Source organism: Diplotaxodon limnothrissa, linkage group LG10 (assembly GCF_057381915.1).
Source record: "Diplotaxodon limnothrissa isolate DT_005_m linkage group LG10, D_limnothrissa_male_GT1.1, whole genome shotgun sequence".
Classification (NCBI taxonomy): Eukaryota; Metazoa; Chordata; class Actinopteri; order Cichliformes; family Cichlidae; genus Diplotaxodon; species Diplotaxodon limnothrissa.
In genome coordinates this window covers 19,561,149-19,584,312 of record NC_140605.1, presented here as the reverse complement: position 1 = coordinate 19,584,312, position 23,164 = coordinate 19,561,149, and the positions used below count along the sequence as shown (strand labels likewise).

General features: G+C 41.3%; 1 protein-coding gene across 1 annotated transcript in view; it reads left to right on the top strand.

Moving 5' to 3' along the window:
- fryb (furry homolog b (Drosophila)) overlaps positions 1 to 23,164 on the top strand; it is a 38,354-nt gene that overhangs the window by 2,964 nt on the left and 12,226 nt on the right. Inside the window, exons 3-53 of the mRNA XM_085364546.1 lie at positions 718 to 771; positions 897 to 1,036; positions 1,422 to 1,512; positions 1,671 to 1,750; positions 1,880 to 1,960; positions 3,371 to 3,539; positions 3,854 to 3,946; positions 4,173 to 4,271; positions 5,587 to 5,688; positions 6,113 to 6,216; positions 6,469 to 6,577; positions 7,392 to 7,478; positions 7,971 to 8,142; positions 8,223 to 8,355; positions 8,452 to 8,559; positions 8,955 to 9,081; positions 9,379 to 9,492; positions 9,704 to 9,868; positions 10,130 to 10,216; positions 10,322 to 10,581; positions 10,705 to 10,894; positions 11,382 to 11,506; positions 12,163 to 12,220; positions 13,110 to 13,201; positions 13,369 to 13,541; positions 13,710 to 13,870; positions 13,961 to 14,071; positions 14,217 to 14,371; positions 14,539 to 14,638; positions 14,722 to 14,893; positions 15,104 to 15,360; positions 15,443 to 15,589; positions 15,704 to 15,872; positions 16,009 to 16,099; positions 16,328 to 16,401; positions 17,260 to 17,410; positions 17,831 to 17,934; positions 18,636 to 18,727; positions 18,858 to 18,951; positions 19,153 to 19,372; positions 19,549 to 19,670; positions 19,784 to 19,971; positions 20,072 to 20,166; positions 20,320 to 20,518; positions 20,602 to 20,823; positions 21,172 to 21,370; positions 21,478 to 21,575; positions 21,823 to 21,993; positions 22,287 to 22,427; positions 22,522 to 22,707; positions 22,879 to 23,043. Coding sequence (XP_085220672.1) covers positions 718 to 771; positions 897 to 1,036; positions 1,422 to 1,512; positions 1,671 to 1,750; positions 1,880 to 1,960; positions 3,371 to 3,539; positions 3,854 to 3,946; positions 4,173 to 4,271; positions 5,587 to 5,688; positions 6,113 to 6,216; positions 6,469 to 6,577; positions 7,392 to 7,478; positions 7,971 to 8,142; positions 8,223 to 8,355; positions 8,452 to 8,559; positions 8,955 to 9,081; positions 9,379 to 9,492; positions 9,704 to 9,868; positions 10,130 to 10,216; positions 10,322 to 10,581; positions 10,705 to 10,894; positions 11,382 to 11,506; positions 12,163 to 12,220; positions 13,110 to 13,201; positions 13,369 to 13,541; positions 13,710 to 13,870; positions 13,961 to 14,071; positions 14,217 to 14,371; positions 14,539 to 14,638; positions 14,722 to 14,893; positions 15,104 to 15,360; positions 15,443 to 15,589; positions 15,704 to 15,872; positions 16,009 to 16,099; positions 16,328 to 16,401; positions 17,260 to 17,410; positions 17,831 to 17,934; positions 18,636 to 18,727; positions 18,858 to 18,951; positions 19,153 to 19,372; positions 19,549 to 19,670; positions 19,784 to 19,971; positions 20,072 to 20,166; positions 20,320 to 20,518; positions 20,602 to 20,823; positions 21,172 to 21,370; positions 21,478 to 21,575; positions 21,823 to 21,993; positions 22,287 to 22,427; positions 22,522 to 22,707; positions 22,879 to 23,043 — 6,897 coding nt within the window. The remainder of the gene's footprint in view (positions 1 to 717; positions 772 to 896; positions 1,037 to 1,421; positions 1,513 to 1,670; positions 1,751 to 1,879; positions 1,961 to 3,370; positions 3,540 to 3,853; positions 3,947 to 4,172; positions 4,272 to 5,586; positions 5,689 to 6,112; positions 6,217 to 6,468; positions 6,578 to 7,391; positions 7,479 to 7,970; positions 8,143 to 8,222; positions 8,356 to 8,451; positions 8,560 to 8,954; positions 9,082 to 9,378; positions 9,493 to 9,703; positions 9,869 to 10,129; positions 10,217 to 10,321; positions 10,582 to 10,704; positions 10,895 to 11,381; positions 11,507 to 12,162; positions 12,221 to 13,109; positions 13,202 to 13,368; positions 13,542 to 13,709; positions 13,871 to 13,960; positions 14,072 to 14,216; positions 14,372 to 14,538; positions 14,639 to 14,721; positions 14,894 to 15,103; positions 15,361 to 15,442; positions 15,590 to 15,703; positions 15,873 to 16,008; positions 16,100 to 16,327; positions 16,402 to 17,259; positions 17,411 to 17,830; positions 17,935 to 18,635; positions 18,728 to 18,857; positions 18,952 to 19,152; positions 19,373 to 19,548; positions 19,671 to 19,783; positions 19,972 to 20,071; positions 20,167 to 20,319; positions 20,519 to 20,601; positions 20,824 to 21,171; positions 21,371 to 21,477; positions 21,576 to 21,822; positions 21,994 to 22,286; positions 22,428 to 22,521; positions 22,708 to 22,878; positions 23,044 to 23,164) is intronic.

Below are 23,164 nucleotides of genomic sequence, written 5' to 3'. Positions count from 1 at the left end.
CGATCCATTTGGCAAAGTAAATCCGTTGGGTATCTCTGTTGGCGTTCAGACATCAATTCTGATGGCTAAAAAAACAAATGGGAAAGGCAAAAAAAAAAAAAAATTCAGCCAAGCAATAAATGGACAAAGCAGTAAATCAGGGAATGCCTTCTCTTTATCGCTGTGTTTAGTGGATTGTATTTTACCTTGGAAACCCACGCACACTCCAGAGTCAGTGATCAAATACACATTTAACCCAAGGTTTTTTTCCTCTGTACTGTTATCATTTGAAAAAGCAGGCAGTCCTAAATAGTACAGGCTTACATGTACCTGTTAGTGTACTTGAACTGTGCATGTTTACACCTTTGCTTGTCTCTATATGATAATTTTCAGTTTATGGTTCACAATGAGACGCACTGTGTTTCCAGTTTTTTGAACAACAAAGTAACCCTAATATGTCTGAGCCAGAATATTGAACCTCTCATCTCACCTTTTTGTCTGTTTGACAAAGTAAACTTCTTCACTTTTTGTTACATTTAATAAATGCGACTATTAGCTTTGACCTTCTGACCTAGTGATTTATGAGTCTCACTCACTCTCTTTTTGGACACAATGACCATTTTGTTCTGTCAGGAAACTGAACTGAATTTCTTTTCCTTGAAATTCAAAGCAAAATATTTACTAATGCTAGTAGACTAACATGAGTGTTTTCCACCTCTGTCTGTTCTTATCTGGCAGGAGAAGCCACTAAACAAATCTCTGCAGAGAGGAGAAGACCCACAGTTTGACCAGGTGTGTGTGTGTCTCATGTGGACACATACTATATACACTGTCACATATTTTGAACAGGATTAACCTTTTTGCCATCCTTTCTCTTTGTCTCTTGGCTCCGTCTCTTCTTCCTGTCATCTGTCCAGCTGATTAACTCTATGAGTTCTCTTGCTGAGTACTGCCTGCCATCCATCCTGAAGACTCTGTTCGACTGGTACAAGAGGCAAAATGGCCTGGAGGACGAATCCCATGAATATCGACCCCGGGCCAACACCAAGTCAAAAAAGTGAGAGAAGATTAAAATATTGGAGCTGTTTGTGCACATGAACACATGAACTGGATCGTGAAATACCTTCCTTTTAAAATGATTTATTTCAAGCAATGTAGGCTCAAATATTCCCAAACCAGCCTGAAATTTAGATGAGGATGATTAGAGTGATGGTCAGTCATTGTCCAAACATAGGTGTGAATGTCGCGCTTACTCATTAATATAACATAGACATAGAATTTGAGGTAGAAACCAAAATATGACAACTTTGAAGACCCGGCAACATTAATGCATTACATAGCGCAGTCAAAAGTGACCTTCACAGCTCTGTGCACCTGGGCCTAACAGAACAGACACCGTTATTGTAAGTGTACTAATATCGTCTTATGTCTGTCTTTCTCAGTGATGAGCAACAGAAGGACTACTTATTGGAGCGGAGGGATCTGGCGATAGATTTCATCTTTTCACTGGTGCTTATTGAAGTTTTAAAGCAGGTGGGGCACATTTTGCAGTCTGATCTGTTTGGCATAACGTCTTTTAAATGTTTAAAGGAGAAGCACTGATAATAATGCATATTATTATTGTCCTTCCAGAATAGCTCGTATGTGTTTAAGTGACAAAGTAAATGTAATAAAATTACATTTTACTGCAGATCCCCCTCCATCCTCTTTTGGATGGACTCATCCAAGAAGTCGTTAACCTGGCCTTCAAGCACTTCAAATACAAGGAAGGGTAAGACAGACGACCTATAAAAATTATATTGATACAATAGAATGCATTAAATGCATTTTAGTTTTCAAATTCGTAAAAACTAACTAGTGCACTTGATTGATAATATTCATGTTAATGTTTAATTTTTAGGTATCTGGGGCCTAACACAGGGAACATGCACATAGTAGCTGACCTCTATGCTGAAGTAGTGGGAGTCGTTGCTCAGTCGAGGTATTGTTGAATTAATTACTGCTTACACTGTATGCATATTTGTGTAGCTGCACGCAATAAATGTTTGTGTCTCTCATGTAATTGTACCTGTTGCCAGTACTTTTTTATTCAGAAATAAATCTCCCTGAAGACCCAACATGTACAGAGCCAAAGCTCAATGAAAACTGAAAGCGAGTGCTTGATATTGAGGCCAGTGTTTTCAAAATGTAACAGCTGAAGTGGGTACGAGAAATCTTAATATTTCACAGTGTTATTGTTTTCCCAGATGTCTACAGTGAGTGGGGTTGTGGAACTCACAATAAAAAGAAAGTCCAGCTTGTCTCGTCAGTCTTTAAAAACTGCTGACTAAGGATGTGTGGTCATAGAGTAGAAATACAACAGAGAGAAAAAAAAGTATTTTTTGTCTTTAATTTGAAGTAGAATCCAGGTCGTGTTACAGCTGTGGGCCTGTTTGTCTGGGTTAAAAATTTAATATGTGGCAACAGTTGCTATCTGCCCTCTTTTTGACCCAATTTTCAGTGAAATCTGAGATTACAAATGCCGTCTCTCCGACTTCAGCACAAGTAAAGAACATAGTGTAGTAATAGCTGTGTTCCTCAAGTCTGAATGTGTGTTTGTGTGCATAAGGGTAATGATAAGGGTCCTCCAACTGTGTCACGTAATGTCATGTGCGATGAAGGATAAAAAAAGAAATAAAAAATCTAATTTTACTGAGTTATTACTATGTAATACAGTTACACATGGCAGCTCACAAACTGTCACACACAAACACACACACACAAAGATAATAACCCCAAAAATCCACAAACTTAATGGAACAAAGTTATCGACCAAGTATGAGATCTAATTGAGCAAAGGGAGAAAAACTGTCTTGTGTTCTTACACTAATCAAGTAGCATTCTGAATCACCTTTCTGTTATTTATTTGCACTGCATTCTGCACACACAGGACTATGACAAATTTGAGTACATACTCTTTTCAGTTTAGTTAATGATAACAGTGTTTATATGTGCTTTATTTAAACTCTCTGCACGTAGAACAAGGCTAATAACTATTTCACTTACTAAACTGCTGCAGTAACACACGTACATATTCCCTGCACATTGCCCCTCCAGCGCCTTTCTAAATATAGGCTTGTAGAGCACTGTTGTACTGTTGGTAGAATCTATCTGGCTGGTTGGTACATATGCAAAAAAGCATATACCCATGTGCATGTGTTTTTAAAAGAGCGGGGGGGGGGGGCAGACTAAATGTGCTCAATCTATGCAAATGAACAGAGATTAGAAGACTCTTGATGCTTTGTTTTAGTTATTCTTCAAATGTAACCCCCCCCCCACTTAGACATAGATATAATGGTATTTACTAAAACTCACGAGACTTGCTCATATCTGGTCACCATTTCCTCGGCAGGTTCCCAGCAGTGAGGAAGAAGTTCATCTCCGAGCTCAAGGAGCTGAGGCAGAAAGAGCAGAGCCCGTACGTCATCCAGTCCACCATCAGCCTCATCATGGGACTCAAGTTTTTCCGCATCAAAATGTACCCAGTGGAAGACTTTGAAGCTTCCTTCCAGTTCATGCAGGTAGACTGAGCTACTACTGTAATAGCTTCCTTGCCAAAGTGGGCTGTATTTAGAAAGCTTAAAGGAATGATGTAGATTTTTTGGTTTTTTTGGTTGGAATATTTGTACCTGGAAGCTCTTAAGTGTCATCATATGGCTTTCTAACCAAGTTCTACAAAGTAATCTGGGTTAATTGCCTTGTTTTTCACGCCTCTGATGTGAGTCGTAGTTGCAAGAATTCCCATGATCCATTGCAAAACAAAGCAATGGACACATACAGAGATTTTTTTTATCACTTTCTCTCTCTTTCTTTCTTTCCTTCTCTCTGTCTGCAGGAGTGTGCACAGTATTTCCTGGAAGTGAAAGATAAAGACATTAAGCACTCATTAGCTGGACTCTTTGTGGAAATACTCGTACCTGTAGCTGCTGTAAGTGCATTTAATCTTACTCCTCAGAACAAAAAAGAGTAGACATTAGGACAGGCCCAGATTGAAATTACTGCTCTCCATTTATATGATAAGTCTGATGTCTTAGGATCATCAGTATATAATGCTCCGTTTGTCTCGATCAGGTTAACAGAAATTGTTCTGGTGGGGGGAAAAATGAAATCCAATGTATATCGACATAACTTCTGCATTATCTCTCCTCCTCCAGACCGTGAAGAATGAGGTGAACGTGCCGTGTCTACGAAATTTTGTCGAAAGTTTGTACGACACCACACTGGACCTGTCCTCTAGGAAGAAACACTCTCTGGTAACTTTTTCCCCGTATTCGGTTTCACCACTGGTAATCTCTCTTCATTTCCTCTCCATTACTAGCAGTTGGTGAAAGCACTTACTGTAACTCTCCCAACATGTGGGCTTTTATCTCTTCGTGGGAACGAGATAAGAGTGTAGTGTACAGCGCACTGGCTATTTTTTGAAGCTGCGCCAGATGGAGAGTTTTTGCCTACAGCATGGAGGTAGGCAGGGAAATCAGCAGTTCATCTGACTCATTAAAACAGTGCACTAAGGCTAGGCTTTGATTACAAGGTTACTGAACTGTATGTGATTTTCAGTGCTATAACTTCCTTAAAATATAGACACAACTTCTCAGAAATTTCTTAGATGCATGACAACGCTCGCTGAGGTGGTGCATTCTCTAAGATGTAGCCCCACCTTTGGGATGTGTCCTGCGGTTATTTGACGGGCACATTTGATAACAAGACATGCCATCAGGCCGCTGTGCTGCATTATTTTTGCAGATTCTCTGCATACTCCAAGCCACCCATATGCAGCCAAGACCTGACACACCTCTCTCCAAACAAAAGTTCTTGTTTGGGGGGGGGGTTCACTTTTTCCAAGTGAATTACACAGAGGCATGCACACTAACAAGCAGTCATCTGCCATGTCAGGGAGATCATAATTGACAAACATGACAGGAATGATAGCAATGTGGTGCTTTTCCATAATTGTTATTCATTTGCATTCTGGGTGTCTGAGTGAAAGAAAGAAATGGGCGAGAATCAGATAAAGAGTGCTCACTTTGATAAGGAGTGACAGGTGCGCTTCTCAAGGTTAGAGGTTCCAAAACCAGTCGCGACGCCTCTCTCGACCCGCGCTGATCATTAGCAAAGAATTTGTTTTAAAGAATGATCTGCATTCTGACTTACATAACCTTTAAGAATGACTGTGTAGAGGAGATGTCAGGTCTGAGCCTGCTGGACATGAAATTTCTGTTAAAAATCCGTAAATATGAGTCACTTCTGAAAACTCACACTGTTGATGGTTTGATATACATTTTTGTTTTTAAAGGACAAAGATGGATTTCAATACCTGGGTTAAAGTTTGCAGCTAGTCAGACTGTCTCTGTCTCTTGTGTAGTTGGGGAGAAAGAATGAGTAATGAAATTTGCATTGATGTGCCATCATCGCACTACCTTTGAGCTTTCATCCAGAGTAAAATTGTAACAAATCAGAGAAGTGCTGTTTATCAACATCAATGTTTGGCTGACAGGTCGGTTCATCCCTCCCAAATTTGTCATGCGCCTCATTTAATTTTCTCCCATCTGTCTTCCCTCCCTGCACCAGGCCCTGTATCCTCTGGTGACCTGCCTGCTGTGTGTCAGTCAGAAGCAGTTCTTCCTCAGCCGCTGGCACATTTTTCTCAACAACTGCCTCTCGAACCTCAAGGTCAGCTGCTTCGTCTGTACGATGCAAATCCACAAATTACTGTAGAAAGGGCTGTTTGTTTCCCAAAACAGTATACTCATAAAAATAAATTATGTGTGAAAAGTGAACTGTACATGCACAAAACACTACAAAATATTTGCTCTACCCGCTAGCCCTTCAGCTTTAAAATCACCCGTCAGTGTTTATTGCTTCAAGTGAAGCACTGCAGCTTAGAGACTGACTGACCGGGGCTCATAAAGCCTCGTAAAGTTTATGATTACACTTTAAATCTTTAGAATCCAGTGTATGTTGGGCACACAGCAACAATTTATACTGTGCCTGTACAATAACAGAAAGAAATGCCCCTTAGGGTTTGTTTTGAGAGAAAACATTTCTGTTACCAATGTGTAACAAACTCTACCTGTTTGCATGCGTGTGAATGCAGAATAAAGACCCCAAGATGGCACGAGTGGCTCTGGAATCACTCTACCGCCTGCTGTGGGTGTACATGATCCGGATAAAGTGTGAAAGCAACACTGCTACACAAAGGTAATGCTACATCTGTTACTTTTCTATAAAATAGCATGTAAGATGTAATCGGAAGCTCGGTGTCATCATGTTAAGCAATCATTAGTTATCTTTCCAGAAATAATCTTCTTCTTCTTTTTTTTAAAATTGTGCCATAACTTGTATGATTAAGTTATTTAGTGGAATTTCCCTTAAACATGGTACACTTGTAAATATAGTCAAATGCATCAGGAATTACAATGCTAAGATTATTTACATCTCTTTGTCCCTCAGTCGCCTGACGTCCATCACCACCACTCTCTTCCCCAAAGGGAGTCGTAGCGTCGTGCCCAGAGACATGCCTCTGAATATTTTTGTCAAGATTATCCAGTTTATTGCCCAGGTATTATTATTATTATTATTATTATTATTATTATTATTTAACCATGAAAAAAATAAACTCTTAAGATTAAAAATCTCTTTTTCAAGAGTGTCCGGGAACAAGAAGAAAAGTGGTACGCTCATAAGTTGCATAAATTAATAGCACACACACATAAAAATCCATAAACCAGTTAAATATAGTCAAAGAGGAAAAAAATAAAACACAGAAACAACCAAGATTATAACCTTCATTATCTGTAAAAAATGAATACCTTGATAAATGGCATGAGTGACCAAACCACATAAAGTGTTGTTCTTGCTCAGAGAAATAAAGTCACATTTGTGTGCATAGCATAGTGTTTTTTTCTGTACTGTTACTGAAAAACAGACCAATGCAATGATTAATCCAAAATTCTGAGCTGACACGGTTCCAGTAACTACTCAAAAGCTAAACAGTAATGAAAAGTAGAGGCTGACCAACAATGTAGGACATGAGATGTTTTTTTACATTTCACTAGAATCCATTATCAAAATTGATTACATTCTATCTGATGTCTGAATTAGCGGCAGAGGGTTTTGAAACCTGCTCTAATGCTGTTTAAGTGCAGCGCACTCTTTGCTCTTGCATTTGCTGCTGTCATGTAGCAACCGTGTAAAACCCCAGTTGCTACATGACATGAGTTTCTGTGACTGTTTTGTTTGTTGTTTTTCTTTGATTTTTTTTTTATAAATAGTTTTTATTAAAATGTCCCACTGCTGACAGCAGATACACCTGCTGCCTCACACCATGTTGCCTCTAAAATCCTGTAACTCCAGCATGTTTGTCCTTTCTTCAGGAGAGACTCGATTTTGCTATGAAGGAGATCATATTTGACCTGCTGAGTGTTGGGAAGCCTGCCAAAGCCTTCAGTCTCAACCCAGAGGTAAAAAGGAGCGGACACAGGCATTCAGTTGCACAAAGATCAACAGTGGATCTCCCCGGGACATTTTATAGATCTAAGCATTCCAACTTTGATTTCTATCAAAGGAATGTAAAGAACAGTATGTGGTCTGCTGGAAGCTTCAACGTAATTAGCCTGAAACGGAGGATATTCACTTTACCTAATAATAGTTAGGAGAGATGGACTTGGCAGTGAGCGTATCCTGTGTTGGACATTATGTGCTAAACTATCGATTGGTGTAATCTGACAGTGCAGTATGCTTTGCACAGTTTAAGGATGTTTACAGTCACAGTGAGGCTTTTTGACAGTATATCAACAGTTATATAAATAGATCCCGCTCAGCTACATTCACTGCAGGATCTGTGTCTTACTGGGAAACAATGTAATAATGTTGATCTACATTGAATTCTGCTTTATATCTTCCATTGCTCTTGAAAAACTGGCATAAAAACTGGCGCTGTATCTGTCTTCCAGCGTATGAACATTGGTCTGCGGGCGTTCCTGGTGATAGCAGATGCTCTCCAACAGAAGGATGGAGAGCCTCCTATGCCCAACACAGGAGCCACTCTGCCCTCTGGAAACTCTCTGAAGAAGAAGAAAACATATCTCAGCAAGACACTCACTGAAGAGGAAGCCAAGCTAATAGGTCTGTGTGGGTGTCTGGAGGCTGCTGTAATTTGAATGTCTCCCCCTTCATCGTCTCTGTTTCTGTCTGGTTCCCCACAGGCATGTCCTTGTACTACTCCCAGGTGCGAAAAGCTCTGGACAACATCCTGAGGCACTTGGATAAGGAGGTGGGTCGTTGCATGATGCTCACAAGCGTCCAGATGCTCAACAAAGAGCCAGAGGATATGATCACGTATGTAACTGCAAAGTGGAGTTTCATTCCGTTTGAAATTTTGCAAACGTGATCGAAAATAAGTGTCCAATGTACTCCTCCGTTTTCCATCTTTAGTGGTGAAAGGAAGCCTAAAATCGACCTGTTCAGGACATGTGTGGCTGCCATTCCTCGTATCCTTCCTGATGGCATGTCCAAGCCTGAGCTCATAGACTTGCTATCAAGGTAAGTTTCAGGTCTAGCTCAAGTTCCTCACAAATACAATAAAAAACTGAATCATTAAAAGAATAGAATACATTAAATTATAAGTCAAACTATATCAGTACAAGTTCTTGGTTTCAGTTTAGTTTTTTTAGTTTCTGTGTTACTTTAAGGCTTTTTTGTCTTAATGTAGTTGCATATTTTCAGGGGAAACATGTAGGAATTTCACAACAGGCATTCAGTGCAAACAATACACAAAAACTAACCAGATTTCCTGCTTCCTTATATTTTTATTATTGTTTTATCCTTTTTTTTTAATTCAAATTTCTTTTCACTCAGTTGCAATTTTAGTTTAATTTTGGTGAAATACAAGCTTTGTAACACAAATCTTGCTTATTTTTTGTCTGTCTGTCCCTCAGACTCACAGTGCACATGGACGATGAGCTTCGTCTTATTTCCCAGAATTCCCTGCAGAGCCTGTTACTTGATTTCTCAGACTGGAGGGAAGACGTCCTTTTTGGTTACACACATTTCCTTTTACGTGAGGTATAGCACAACCTTCGGATGTTTTCATGCTGCTCTTCTAAAGTGTTAAAATCATACTACCTACATAGTGACATATTAGAAACATTTCCCCAGAACTAATTTAGATTCTCACAGAGTGATGTGGTCCTTAAACTGAAAGGTGAACATTTAGAACCATCATAGTAGCTTCTTACAATAGGACCTCTTTATTATATGCTTATTCATAATTTCAAAGTGTTAGCCATAAAACATTGTTACCAGTTATGACCGAAGGGGGTTCACTTCACAACAGGAGTGTCGTATGCTAAATACTTCCAGGTCCAAGACACCCATCAGTGTCTGCAGGATGCATCCGTCAAGCTTCTTCTCCAGCTGCTCACACAGTGGAGGTTAGCTCTGCAGCTCCAGGGGAAGATGCGAGGGGGAGTTGAGGTTTGTATAGAGTACTTTATCATTATGACAGTCACACTTAAGCCAACTATTTCCTTTCCTTTAGGAGACATGATGTTCAGTGTATTTAAAATTATATTAAAAACATTTAGAGAAGCCACTGAGCTTGAAAGGTTGTTGAGGTCTTCTGGGTTTGTCGGTCTGAAAATGCATGCTTAATTACTTTTTACTAACCCTCCTAACTTTCCATCAGGCCAGCCCTAGACTGCCAGAGCGAAGCCCTCATTGTTCAGTACTCCATGCGGTGGAGGGCCTTGCTCTGCTGCTCCTCTGTTCGTGTCAGATCAGCACAAGGAAGCTGGCAGTCGGCGTGTTAAGAGAAATACGCTGTCTCTTCACGGCACTGGGACATGCTGAGGTAAAGCACAGAAAACTCACATCTTCTCCTACCAGCTCACCAGCTTGTCTCACTTTATAGACGGTAACAAAGCAGTGAAGAAAAATACAAAAACAGTTCGGTAACAAATGCAACAGCAATCTTGTGACAAACTGTGATTAAAGAGGGAGAAAGGGTATGGAAATAGGATTGAAGGAGAGCCATCTGACTTGCTGTGATTAGACATGCATTGTGTGACGCTGTTATAAAAATAGCTGATTCTATAAATGTCTTTCCCTAAAGGACGATGACAAACCCATGATAGAGGTCATGGACCAGCTGAGCCCTGCTGTAATGGACAGCTTTGTTCACGTGGCTGTTTCTGACTCAGTATGTATATTTGTGCTTAGAATGTGAGAGTGATCAGTAACAAAAGTGTATCGATGTGATAAGTGATTTTACAAATGACTTATTTGCTCCTGTTGCCTCTCTCAGTCCACCTTGCCTCTCAGCCACCACGTTGACCTCCAGTGGCTAGTGGAGTGGACGGCTCGACTGGTGAGCAGTTCGTACGACGTGAAGAGCCCCAGCCATGTCTGGATTTTTGCCCAGTGTGTGAAGGACCCATGGGTGCTCTGTTTGCACATCTTTTTGCGGCAAGAGCATCTGCCTAAGCACTGCCCCGTTGCTCTAGGATACGCCTGGCCCTACGTTTTCACACGGCTACAGCTGCTGCTGCCTCTGGTTGATCCCAAGTACATGAATTCACATTTATTACATTACACTTTAAGGATTTCACTCTAAATAAAATGACATGCAATGATAGCAACTTGTGTATGAAAGATTAAACTAATGCATTTTCACCTGTCTTCATGCAGCAGCCCAGTGAACGCTAAGAAGACGAGCACGGCAGGCGCCAGCGACAGCTACATCTCACTGTGGCGCAATTACCTAATCCTCTGTCTCGGAGTGGCTAAGCCAAGCATCATGTCACCTGGCCATCTCAGAGCGTCTACACCTGAGATCACTGCCACCACACCTGATGGCAGCGTCACCTACGACAACAAGGTGCGCATTTGTCCTTCAGTTGATAGCAGAGACGTAGAGTTTAGAAATGTGCACAATTTTTTTTTTATTCCTATTTATTCTATTTATCCCCTTCATATATTTTATTTATATTTGTCTCTGTATTTATATGTGTGTGTGTGTGTGTGTGTGTGTGTGTGTGTGTGTATATATATAATATTCTGTAACTTCTGTCGGTGCTGTGCTTTTTGGAAATCGAATTTCCCAGAGGAACCCACCCGAGGGATTAATAAAGTTCTATCTTATCTTATCTTATCTTATCTTATCTTATCTTATCTTATCTTATCTTATCTTATCTTATCTTATCTTATCTTATCTTATCTTATTATTTATTGATTTCCAACTAATGAAAAGCTTAAATGATTGGATCTGGAAACAAAGAGCAAAATGGACTTAAAGTGTGATATTTTAAAATGTAAAGATTGATCTCTGTGTGCGTGTGTTTTACTTATTTATTTACGTTTCATAGGTTATAGGCACGCCCTCTGTGGCCTGGCTTTTAAAGCAGCTCGTCCCACTGATGAGAGCTGAGAGTCTGGAAATCACAGAGTCCCTAGTGCTGGGATTCGGATGCACAAATGCTCTGGTCTTCAGGTACTGGAATAATAACCTACACAACAGTAATAAAACACAAATCCTGCTTTGATGATGTTAGCCTTGGTTTCAGTGCTAATGTTATTCTTGCCTTTGGCAGAGAATGAACTGAAAAAGACTGAATAGACAGAACAAATACAGTTCTAAGTAGATGATATGCCAGATTTGATCTGAATCTCTTCCATGAGAAAGACACGATTCTTCAGTGGGTTTTATCTTACCTACTCTCACCTGTCTGTTTATGAGCTGCATACCTGACACTGAGAGAAGAAAATGAGTCAGTGATGTAGAAGAGAAATTCTTGGAGGGGCAGAGACATATCACATTTTTTCAAAGCACAGAGGTTCCATTGTGACAGGATGGCATTTTCATTCTAAAGGAGATCAGCTATTTTTAACCTAGAGTATTTTCTGAAAAGGCTCTCATTGTTATTAAAAAGATTAAGGTCTGCCCAGACAAATTTGTTCCGTCATTACGGCGTCTGAGGATTAGTGGTTTTAGGGAACATGACATTTGGGTTGCACTGCATAGATTTATGTCACACATCTTCATTGTTCCCATGAATAATAACTATTTATATACAGGGGAGGATATCTCATTTAGCATTTTGGCAATCAGGTCATTGATTGATTGATTTTTTTTTCTCCCTCAAACAGGGAGCTTGTCGAAGAACTCCATCCGTTGATGAAAGAAGCACTGGAACGTAGGCCTGAGGTAAAACACACACCGAGGTTGTGAGAGAAAACTGACTGTGCAAAATTGAGAATATTTTCTAGATTAAGTATAAAACTAGATTACTATAAAATCAGGGTTGTAGCTGATGTTTTCCATAGATTAATAATGTTTTGTTTATGAAAATGGAATATAGGTTTTGTCCACAGTCCACTATAATCAGAAGTACTGCATGTTGTACTGATGCTTTGGGCTGATTGGGACATGATGAATGTAAAAACAAAGAATTACCAGATTTTGTTTTACCTAATTTTTGTTTCTAAGACAAATGAGAGCCACATATAAGGATATTCATTTAAAATTTCAATAGAACAGTAACAGTATAATGTCCTTGTAAGTGGATATCAGGCCCTTGTAAAGCAAAACTGAGTATTTTGGTCTAAATAACCCAAAATGTGATGTCCACATATGTGGACCCCGGGTCCTAGGAGGTTAATCACGATTTTGGACTTTCACTGTAATTTTTTTTCCTTAACATTTTAAAGCTTTTCCTACTGACAAATGACCATGGCCATATATACTACACCAAAGTAAAGGAGTAATAGATGAACATTTAAATGACAGAAAAGTTCAATTTTGTCCAAAATCTACAATAGAAAGAAAGAGTTAATTGCTAATTTCTTCCATTTACTACAGCAGTATTCCATTATCCTGTAGAAAAACAGAAATACTGCACTTCTTTTTTCTTAGCTGAAGATATCTGAGGGATTCAGTGTGTAGTTCAAGTTTTTTACACTGACAAAAAGGGAAGATTCACTGGTCTGACCTACTTAAGGTCAGAGTTGGTGGATTGTGGCCCAGGAAGTAAAATGACTTTGACATCCTGGATCTGCTTTGTGGCAGGAAACTAACAACCTGTCTGTGCTTCCAGAACAAGAAGCGTAGAGAGAGGAGGGATCTTCTCAGGCTGCAGCTGCTGAGGATATTTGAACTACTGGCTAACGCAGGAGTCATCAGTGACAGGTAGCACATACATGTATCATGCACTGAGTCATCTCGTTTTGTTTACTGGGCTTTGATCCTTATGCACACAAAAAGTTAGACTATATTCATCTCTCATCTCCTCCTGTCTGTAACTCTAGTCTCGTTTAGTTTACCAAGGTCATATTTTCCTCCTTGTTTTCCTGTAGCACTAATGGAGCTCTGGAGCGTGATTCCCTGGCCTTGGGTGCTTTATTCCTCGAGTACGTGGACTTAACCCGGATGCTTCTAGAGGCTGAGAATGAGAAAGAACTGGACGTGCTCAAAGACATACGAGCTCATTTCAGTGGGATGGTAGCCAATCTCATCCAGTGTGTGCCTGGTAAGATTATTATTTTACTTCTTACCCTTTTAATTTTATAGTAATTTTCTAGTTTGACTACTACACGTCCATTTTTCAGTATCAGGCAACATACTGGCCTTTTCGGAGTCATTTTGTCTCTTGTTCTCACCCTCAGTGTCTCTCTTTCTTTCTCTCACGTCTGTGCAGTCCACCACAGGCGCTTCCTCTTCCCTCAGCAGTCTCTGAGGCACCATCTCTTCATTCTCTTCAGCCAGTGGGCCGGGCCCTTCAGTGTTATGTTTACGCCTCTTGACCGGTACAGTGACCGCAACCACCAGATCACTCGCTACCAGTATAGTGCTCTCAAGGTAAGCAGGTCCCAAATCACCAAACTTCTTTTTGCAGTAATTCAGGATATTTTACAGAAATATAAGCATTGCTTTGCTTTTGTCTCCCAGGCCATGTCAGCAGTTCTGTGCTGTGGTCCAGTTTTTGACAACGTGGGTCTCTCTACTGATGGTTATCTCTACAAATGGCTTGACAACATCTTGGCCTGTCATGACTTACGGGTAGGTGGACTCAAGGATTTCTTGGTTTAACTTGTTGTACAGTTAGCTCTCTATGACATGTATTTTGGCATTTTAGTTTAATCTAAGAAGTTACAAATCAGTTTTTAATACATGCACCACAACACAATAACATGTCGTCCTTTAGGTGCATCGTCTGGGGTGTGAGGTGGTCATTCTGCTTTTAGAACTGAATCCAGATCAGATCAACCTGTTCAACTGGGCCGTGGACCGCTGCTTCACCGGGTCTTACCAGCTTGCATCTGGCTGCTTCAAGGCCATCGCCACAGTGTGCGGTAACAGGTCGGGAATCACACCCTGGTTCTAATCTGAACTCCTGATGTTTTTACCATCAGGGAACAGATGTAGATATAAAGCTTACTTTATTTACCACGATGCCCGCTTGCTTGTTAATACTCATTGGTTGAGTTCTTACAGTAACCAATAGCTCTTTCTATTTATTATGCCAGGAATTATCCATGTGACCTTGTGACTTTGCTCAACCTCGTGCTGTTCAAAGCCTCAGACACCAGCAGGGAAATATATGAAATCTCCATGCAGCTGATGCAGGTATGCTCACTTTCATGGCACATATTAAACAAAGTCATAAAGCCAAAACCTGGCAAAGATTTAAAAATAAATGTTTCCTGCAGGTGCTGGAATCTAAGCTGTGTGCATACTCCAAGCGGATGGTGGAGCAGAAGCCTGGTAATATTTTGTATGGGACGCACGGCCCCCTCCCTCCTCTGTACAGTGTCAGCCTTGCGCAGCTCTCCATCCAGCTTGCCAGCATGTACCCAGAGCTCACGCTGCCTCTTTTCTCAGGTAAATTCTTCTCATCTGTTCTTCTGTGGAATTCTTCCAAATGGTACAAATGCAACAAAAAAGAACAGTTAAATATAAACTAACTAATATATCTATATGCATTTTTAGAAAAAGGTATCTCCTTACACTTTAATGTGGAAGAGAAGTTAATAAGGAAGCAGCATAAGTTAAAAAAAAAAATGAATAAGTGAATTCTCCTGGTATTTGCAGAGGTGAGCCAACGTTTCCCAACCACCCATCCTAATGGAAGACAGATCATGCTATCCTACCTGCTACCCTGGCTTAGTAACATTGAGCTAGTGGACACAGGTCTCTTACCTCCTGCTTCAAGTCCCTGCACACCAGAGGAAGAACCTCGAGGTCAGGCTCGGGGCCTGAGTGCATCCCCCAGCCTGAGAGGCAGCGGCTGGGGCTCCTTGCAGGCAACATCATTGGTGCTCAACAACCTCATGTTCATGACTGCTAAGGTGGGAAGCCGAGTTAATTCTTACTTGTGAAAACTCCCAAACGCACCTCTAGCTTTCTAATTAGATTTTTTTCTCTTTACAGTATGGAGATGAGGTTCCCGGACCAGAGATTGAGAATGCCTGGAACGCTCTAGTGTCGAACGAGAGGTGGAGCAACAACTTGCGAGTCACCCTGCAGTTCCTCATCAGCCTGTGTGGTGTTAGCAGTGACACCACATTACTGCCTTATGTAAGAGCATTTTTTAGTTAAATGCAGTAATCCTCACAAAGATATCATAACAAATATGCAGAAGTAATGCAAATAACCCAGAATTTCTAACTAATGCTTGCTCATCTGTTGTAGATTAAGAAGGTGGTGATTTACATGTGTCGCAATAACACCATCCAGACTATGGAGGAGCTCCTGTTTGAGCTGCAGCAGACCGACCCTGTCAACCCTGTGGTTTTGCACTGTGATAATCCTCCATTTTATCGCTTTGCTGCCAGCAACAAAGCCTCCACATCCCAGACAGGTGAGGGGATGTGTTCCTGTCACAGTCTGTGGAGTCAAATTAGATTTTCATCTCAACACTTACCCCTGGTTTGAACTTGACAGCTTTTTTCATGTGACAGATGGATGACTCTGCTGTGTTTCTGTTAAATGTGTAGGCACCACCTCCAGTAGTAACACCGTAGTGGCTGGTCAGGAAAACCTGCCAGAGACAGATGAGACCAAGATGGTCAGAGAGAGTGAAGAACGGTAAGTCATTTTTTATACCTTATATACTTATAGCTGCAGCATGGGTTGTCATGGTGATACAGTGTTTTATTTGGGTGAGACAGTCTCTCAAGAGGCTGTCATAAAGATAGCTAAAAAATGTCAGCATCGTATCAGTTACTGTATGTAGCGATGATAATACCATGAGGATATTGTCAATCAAATCTGGAAATGCTGAGTTTGACTTTAAATGTGGTGGATTTTTCACAGCCGGGCGAGGGCTCACAACAGACTGGAGTCTCGTTACAGCAACAGCTCCGGAGGCTCCTATGAGGATGAAAAAAGTAAGCCCTGACTTGGTTCTCATGAGGAATAAAGTACAATCTTTGACACACACAGAGCCCAGGGGTTTTCACAGCTTACAGCTGTTATTTGGAGAGACTCTGAGGATGTAGACTTTTCAGTGATAAATCTTCACCATTTTAACTTTAGACTTTAATGGTAATTGTTACTGACAGTTCTTGTGCTATAACTTCTCATCCCACATATTTTTTTTTCTGGCCAGATACAGAGACTAAAAGCAAATGTTTTAAATGTGTTGTCATGCACCTTGTAATAGCAGCCATTGACATTCTTGTCAAAGTAGGTTAGATGATTCCTATAATTTAAACAGCTAGCTAAGGCCCCAGTCACACAGGCCAATTCATCAACCATCTACTACACAGCTACAGACCGAACACTGACTCCAAACGCCATCTTTCAAGCTTACTCTTTGTTTCATTCATGCAAAAAACAAAGTGTAAAAATGACAACCTCGTATGCGCTACAGTTGGTAGTATTTTTCAAACACAATAAAATGAAGTCGCAACAAAATTGAATCACAACTACAGTATTAAGGAAAGGTAAAGGTCCCTACAATAAAACAAATACCACTTTTTATTGAGTTTTCCAGTTATGGTGGACAAGGCAAAAGGTTAAGCTTTCAATTGATTTAAAACTCCAGGTCTGTGGTAACTAATAAGCTGGAGTGGAAGATTGCTGCCACTCCCCCTCCTCGGCCTGTGCTTTGAGGATTCTCAAAGGATCAGTCCTTATGCTTTTTAAGTGAAATGGTTAATTGTGCACTACTTTTAATTCAGAATTATTGCTTTGGTGGGATATATGTTTCAGATTTTACTAACCAAATCTTTCTGTGCTCATAGATGACCCACTTCCACCTTACGCTGGATGGCTGCTGAGTATTCTCGAGACCAACCGTCCTCAGCCGTTACCCATGCCTGTTAATGGAGGCTGCTGGGCACCTCTGGTTGACTACCTTCCAGAAACTATCACACCTAGAGGACCACTGCACAGGTGCACACGAACAAACACAGATGACCTTTAGTAAACTTCTGAAAAAACAGGATCTTAGCTAGAAGAGTGATGTTACAATCAGCAGGGCCAGACAGCGTTTCAGAGACATGTTACGCCTACTTTCAGATTTTTGGATAAACTCAAGCACAGAATGAAGCCAAGCCAGCTTGCTCAGGGTCTACTAGGAAAATAGTTCATATTAAAAGAGCTTTCCCACTTAATCTTCTCTGCCTGTCCTGACACTTCAGAGATCAATACTCTAAATAAATAAAATGAAGACTGTTGTAGAGAGCTTTGAAATCTATGATCCATGTACAGTTCATGCACTAGCACAGATTACAGGAAACATCAAACATCAAATGTTTCCATCAAACATGCCAAGATTTTATCGTACTCACATAAAATTTGTGTGTTCCTCAGGTGTAACATTGCAGTGATCTTTATGACCGAGATGGTAGTAGACCACAGTGTGAGAGAAGACTGGGCTTTACACCTGCCCCTACTACTACATGCCCTCTTCTTAGGTAAGCATAACTGAACTCATGTCACGCTTGAATCGGTTAAACCCTGTATGGATTAATTTTGGGGAAAATGGGGTAAGAAGAAAAATAAGCCAAAATCGCCTGCATAGAATGTACTACATGCATTTTGGAGAATGTGGAAGTGCTTGATGGGTTATATAAAAAATTCCTCAGTCTCACGCTGATAAAGCAAATGAAACACGTGGTAGATCGAAAAGAACTTGAACCAAAACAAGATAAAATCAAAAAGCGCGGGTGTCAGGGTGTTTGCCACCGAAACAAACACACAAAAATAGCCTTGAGATGTTGAAGGTATTTTCTGTGACGTCCACTGAGCTCATAGCGTGACGATGTGTTTTATCGCCATCACACAGAGACGTGGAAGTGGACAGGCCGTTCTCAAGTATCACAATGAAACACTTTCAATCTAGCATGTAGACACATACCTACCCCCACCCAGATGCCAGCTGTATTATTATGCGCTCAGCATATTCTACATACTAACTTTCAAGTTCATGAGATTCAGCATCATCTGGTCTTTTTGCATGAAGTTATCCAGGAATCCATGTTTGATTTGATTTTATTTTTATTTTTATTTTTTTTTAGCTTTTTTCATTCACTGTTGCACAAATTGAGGCACAACAAGCCTTTGTAATACTACAAAAGCTGTTGTTGTCTTACTCGGTGTGTACTTCGTTTTCTAGGTCTGGACCACTACAGGTCAGAGGTCTATGAACACAGCAAACGTCTCCTTCTTCACCTCCTCATTGCGCTCTCCTGCAACAACAACTTTCAGGTCAGATTTCCATTTTAATGTTTGTTATTATTCGGCTAGTTTATTACATGAAGTAGGACTGAAACTTACTTTACTGAGTTCTGCAAAGCTTTACATATTCACTGAGCAACACTTCTTTTTGGGGGTCCAGGTAATAGCCTCAGTACTGATGCTGACGAGAGAGATCAGCGACAACAAGACCCTCACAATCAAGTCCAGCTACCACACAGAGTACCAGCAGTCACGTAAGTAGAAAATATTGAGTGTGTATACAAGCATTTAACAGTCCTCTGACATTTACTAGAAAGATATGACCTGATGGACCACTTTTCATTGGAAAACTAAGAAACTAAACAGTGTAGTACACAAAAATCAGATTAAAGACTCCAGAAATTATATTACTGTAGCAGTACACTTCTCTATAGCATGTCATAATATTCCTATAGACGCACCAGACTTTTTGCGGGAGTGGCAGGCATCTCCCGTGGTGGACTCTGGTCTCAGCTCCACCTCCAACTCATCCTCTGCTAGCCTGGGTGGTGGCAGCACAGCCGGCAGTGTTGGAAATCTGCCCCTTGTAACACCCGATGACCTGGAGGATCTTGAAGATGCGCCCAATGAGACGGATGAGAAGACGAACAAACTCATTGAGTTTCTCTCCACCAGGTAAACACAACTCTGGTCATCTTTTGTGCTGTTCTCGAGGTGGACACTGCGTGTGGGTGTGACGTGCGCTTAAATTTCACTGTAGTCCACACTGTGTGAGCTGCTCGTGTAACGTTTATGTGGTGCTACTGGTGGTGGGTATACAGTGCTTGGAGTACTGTGTTGTTATTGCACAGATCATTTGGGCCACTGTGGGTGCATGAGGACATCACACCAAAGAACCCCAACTCCAAAAGCACAGAGCAGCTCAGCAACTTCCTGCGCCACGTTGTCTCTGTCTTCAAGGAGTCCAAGTCAGGTGAGAAACCACTGAATAACAGCTACAGCAGACCTCACCCAATCTTCACAAATGGAGCAATAATTGACTCATTTTAGACCTGCACAAGGGGTGAAATATGTCCATCTTCACAGACTTCCACCTGGAGCAGCAGCTTAGTGACGTGGCCTTACAGACGGCTCTGTGCAGCTCCTCGCGTCACTATGCCGGCAGATCTTTCCAGATCTTTAGAGCTCTCAAACAGCCGATCAACAACCATGCTGTCTCTGATCTGGTCTCACGCCTCGTTGAGGTGGTGGGAGAACATGGAGACGAGGTGCAGGTGAGAGAAGAGACATATAATAGAGATGTAGTGCTTTCAACCTGATGCATTTGGTGAAGATTCACATTATTGCTGATGTTCATACCTGTACCTGTTTCAGGGCTATGTGATGGAGGTGCTGTTAACTCTGGAGTCAGTAGTGGTGAATCTAGCAGAGTGTCTGAAAAACAGTGACCTTATGGCAGCTCTTACCAGGTTAGTCTGCTTTGAATGTTAAATCTTTGGAAGTAATAATAATTTGAAGATTACAACATATGTACAGATTTAAACAGCCTCCTTCTGGTGTTTCAGAGCTACTTGATACTCCAACAGATTCAACATTTTGCTTTCATTGTGTTTGATTTGTAGGACATCCTCTCCAGACTTTGTGACAAGTGACAAACTGATGAACAGAAAGAGCACAGGTCAGCTGAACTTCCCTGGCCCAGGATTTGTCGGCCTGTCATCGCAGCGCCACCAGCGCTCCTATTCTGTCCCCAAGAAGTTCGGCGAGTGTTGCAACCAGTCGAGTGATCCCCCTCGCAGTGCAACTCTGGATCGCATACAGGCAAGAAAGGAAAATTGCTGTGTAATCTGACACCTTAATGCTAAATCCTTAATGCTAATTTTGTACTCGCTTTCGGTCTACAGGCTTGCAACAGTCACGGCCTTGCACGAACAGGAAGAAGTTCAGGCTCCTGCACATCATCGACAAATCGCATTGATCCCAGCGTTCTGTCGGATCCCGCGCACGTGTCTCATCCTTCGTCGATACTGGCCACAGTCTTCTGGGTGGCGGTGTCGCTCATGGAGTCAGACTTCGAGTTTGAATACCAGATGTCACTTCGCCTCGTTCACAAGCTGCTGTCAAAGGTAGATGAGATAAAAAAAATTGCTGATTACAGAGGACAATGTATGTATCTGTAAAAACAACAGTTAACTTAAAGCCAAGATTAAGCAGAAAAAAGCAAACATTCCCTGTAACCTGTGTTTTCCCTTAATGCCATGAAGACTACGTCATCCTAAGACGCTCACACTGCTTCTATTTTAAAATGAAAGAAAGCTTTGGAACCTATTAATTCAAGGCCACCACAGACCTAGCAACTGGCTATTGATTCATTCATTGTTTTAGCATCTCAGATATTCAGTTTGCAGGTGGAAGACAATAAGTACCACAAGCAACTTTCAGCTTCACTTAAGCCAAAATCTCTCATTTCCCAGGTGCCCTTAGACAGAGCAGAGAACCGTGAGCGCCTGGAGAAGCTGCAGGCTCAGCTGAGGTGGAGCGGGTTCTCTGGGATTCAACAGCTTTTGTTGAAGGGATTTACCTCCCAGGCTACATCTGACCTGACCTTACAGCTATTCTGCCAGCTCACGCCAGTCTCCCGCGTGCCTGTTGTCGACAGCTCACAGTCTATAGGTAGGTACTGAGGATTTTATATTGTATCGTTTAGTAGTCGTACGGCAACGTGTTTATTTTTATTTATACTGGCTGTATCTGAAGTTCAAACTCTTCTCCCTGTGTAGGCTTTCCTCTGAATGTGCTGTGTCTGCTTCCTCACCTGGTCCAGCACTTTAGCCACCCAAATCAGTTCTGTAAGGAAAGTGCTGAGAGGATTGCACAGGTACTGCAATACTATGGATTCTTCAAGTGGGCTGAGTCTAGGCTTTAGTTTGCTTTTGCTTTACTTCCTTTGACTTTTTTTTAGGTTTGTTAGACAAACAGTAAAGATGTATATTTGGAGAAAGATAAAAAGCCAGAGTGGATTGGAAAAACCTGACATTTCAAAACACAGAAGAACAACTAAAAGATCAAAAAAGGCAATATTTCTCACATAACGTGTCTGTCTGCTTTTTTGTTTACTTTCTCAGGTATGTTTGGTGGAAAAGAACACAAAGCTGTCCCATCTGGCACATGTGATGACGCTCTATAAGACACGTTCCTACACGAGGGACCCTTTCTCCTGGGTCAGCGTGGTTTGCCGCTACCTTCACGAGGCTTTCTCTGACATAACGCTCAACATGGTCACCTATATGGCTGAGGTAAGTGCTTCTATATATGAAAATATGTCTTATCTTTCTCTATTTTTAGGATTTTACATTTATTGGATGTTTCTATGGAAGCTGGTGCAAGAATGTTGAGTGAGTGGTTTGTGCTGATTATTTGTTGGAAGCCTGTCCTGTTCACTGTTCAGCCAGTTGTTAAAGGACAATCCAATAATTTACAGTCAAGTTATACAAGTTATACAAGTTGGTTATACACATATTGACTTTGCCCTTAAGCAAGATTGGGTTTATGTCTGCGTGCTTACTGAATGTGACTTTCTCTCTCCAAGCTGCTGGATAAGGGACTTCCCAGTATGCAACAGTCTCTCCTCCAAATCATCTACTGTCTGCTTAGCCACATGGACCTGACTGCTGTGCAGGTCAAACAGTTCAACGCTGATGTCCTGAAGACCATTGAGAAGTTTGTCCAGGTGAGTGTCGGACAGTACTCGGTCTTCATTTTAGAGAAATGCACTGCATGCACTGCTGTTTCTCTTACTCTGTCTTTGACATGTGACTTTATAGACAGTACACTGGAAGGATGCCTTAAACATCTTGAAGCTGGTGGTATCACGCTCTGCCAGCCTTGTTCATCCAGTGTACGGCCACACACAGGGTGATCTTTCCAACCTAGAGGTCAGCAGAGTGTGGGACGGCTCTGCTAAAGCTCTCCCTGGGAAAACTCTGGATTTCACATTTGACATCTCTGAGGTAAGAAAGCTGCTGCTACTGAGCTTCTTTTTGTAAATGCCCATCATTGACTTGCAGTTACAGTACACCCCCATGTTTTGCTAGGTCATAAATAGAAAAGGATTTCCTCAACGCATGCAATATGCAAATCATCAAAAAATTTGCATGTCTTTCTGTTTGTTATCTTCCCAGACACCGGTGATCGGGCGCCGTTTTGATGAGCTCCAAGGATCAGGGGGTAGAGAGGGGAAAGCCAGAGCCATGGCTGTGACCCGCAGTACTTCCTCCACTTCTTCTGGATCCAATTCCAACACCATTCTGGTGCCTGTCAGCTGGAGGCGACCACAGTTATCTCAGGTAGCATCAATGCCCAAAACTAAGGTTTCACATCAGTGCTGCTTGGTTTTGTAAGACTTGTAAAAGAATATTATATTAAAATGTGTTGATCAAGTCATTCTTCTTTAGCATACTGACCTCA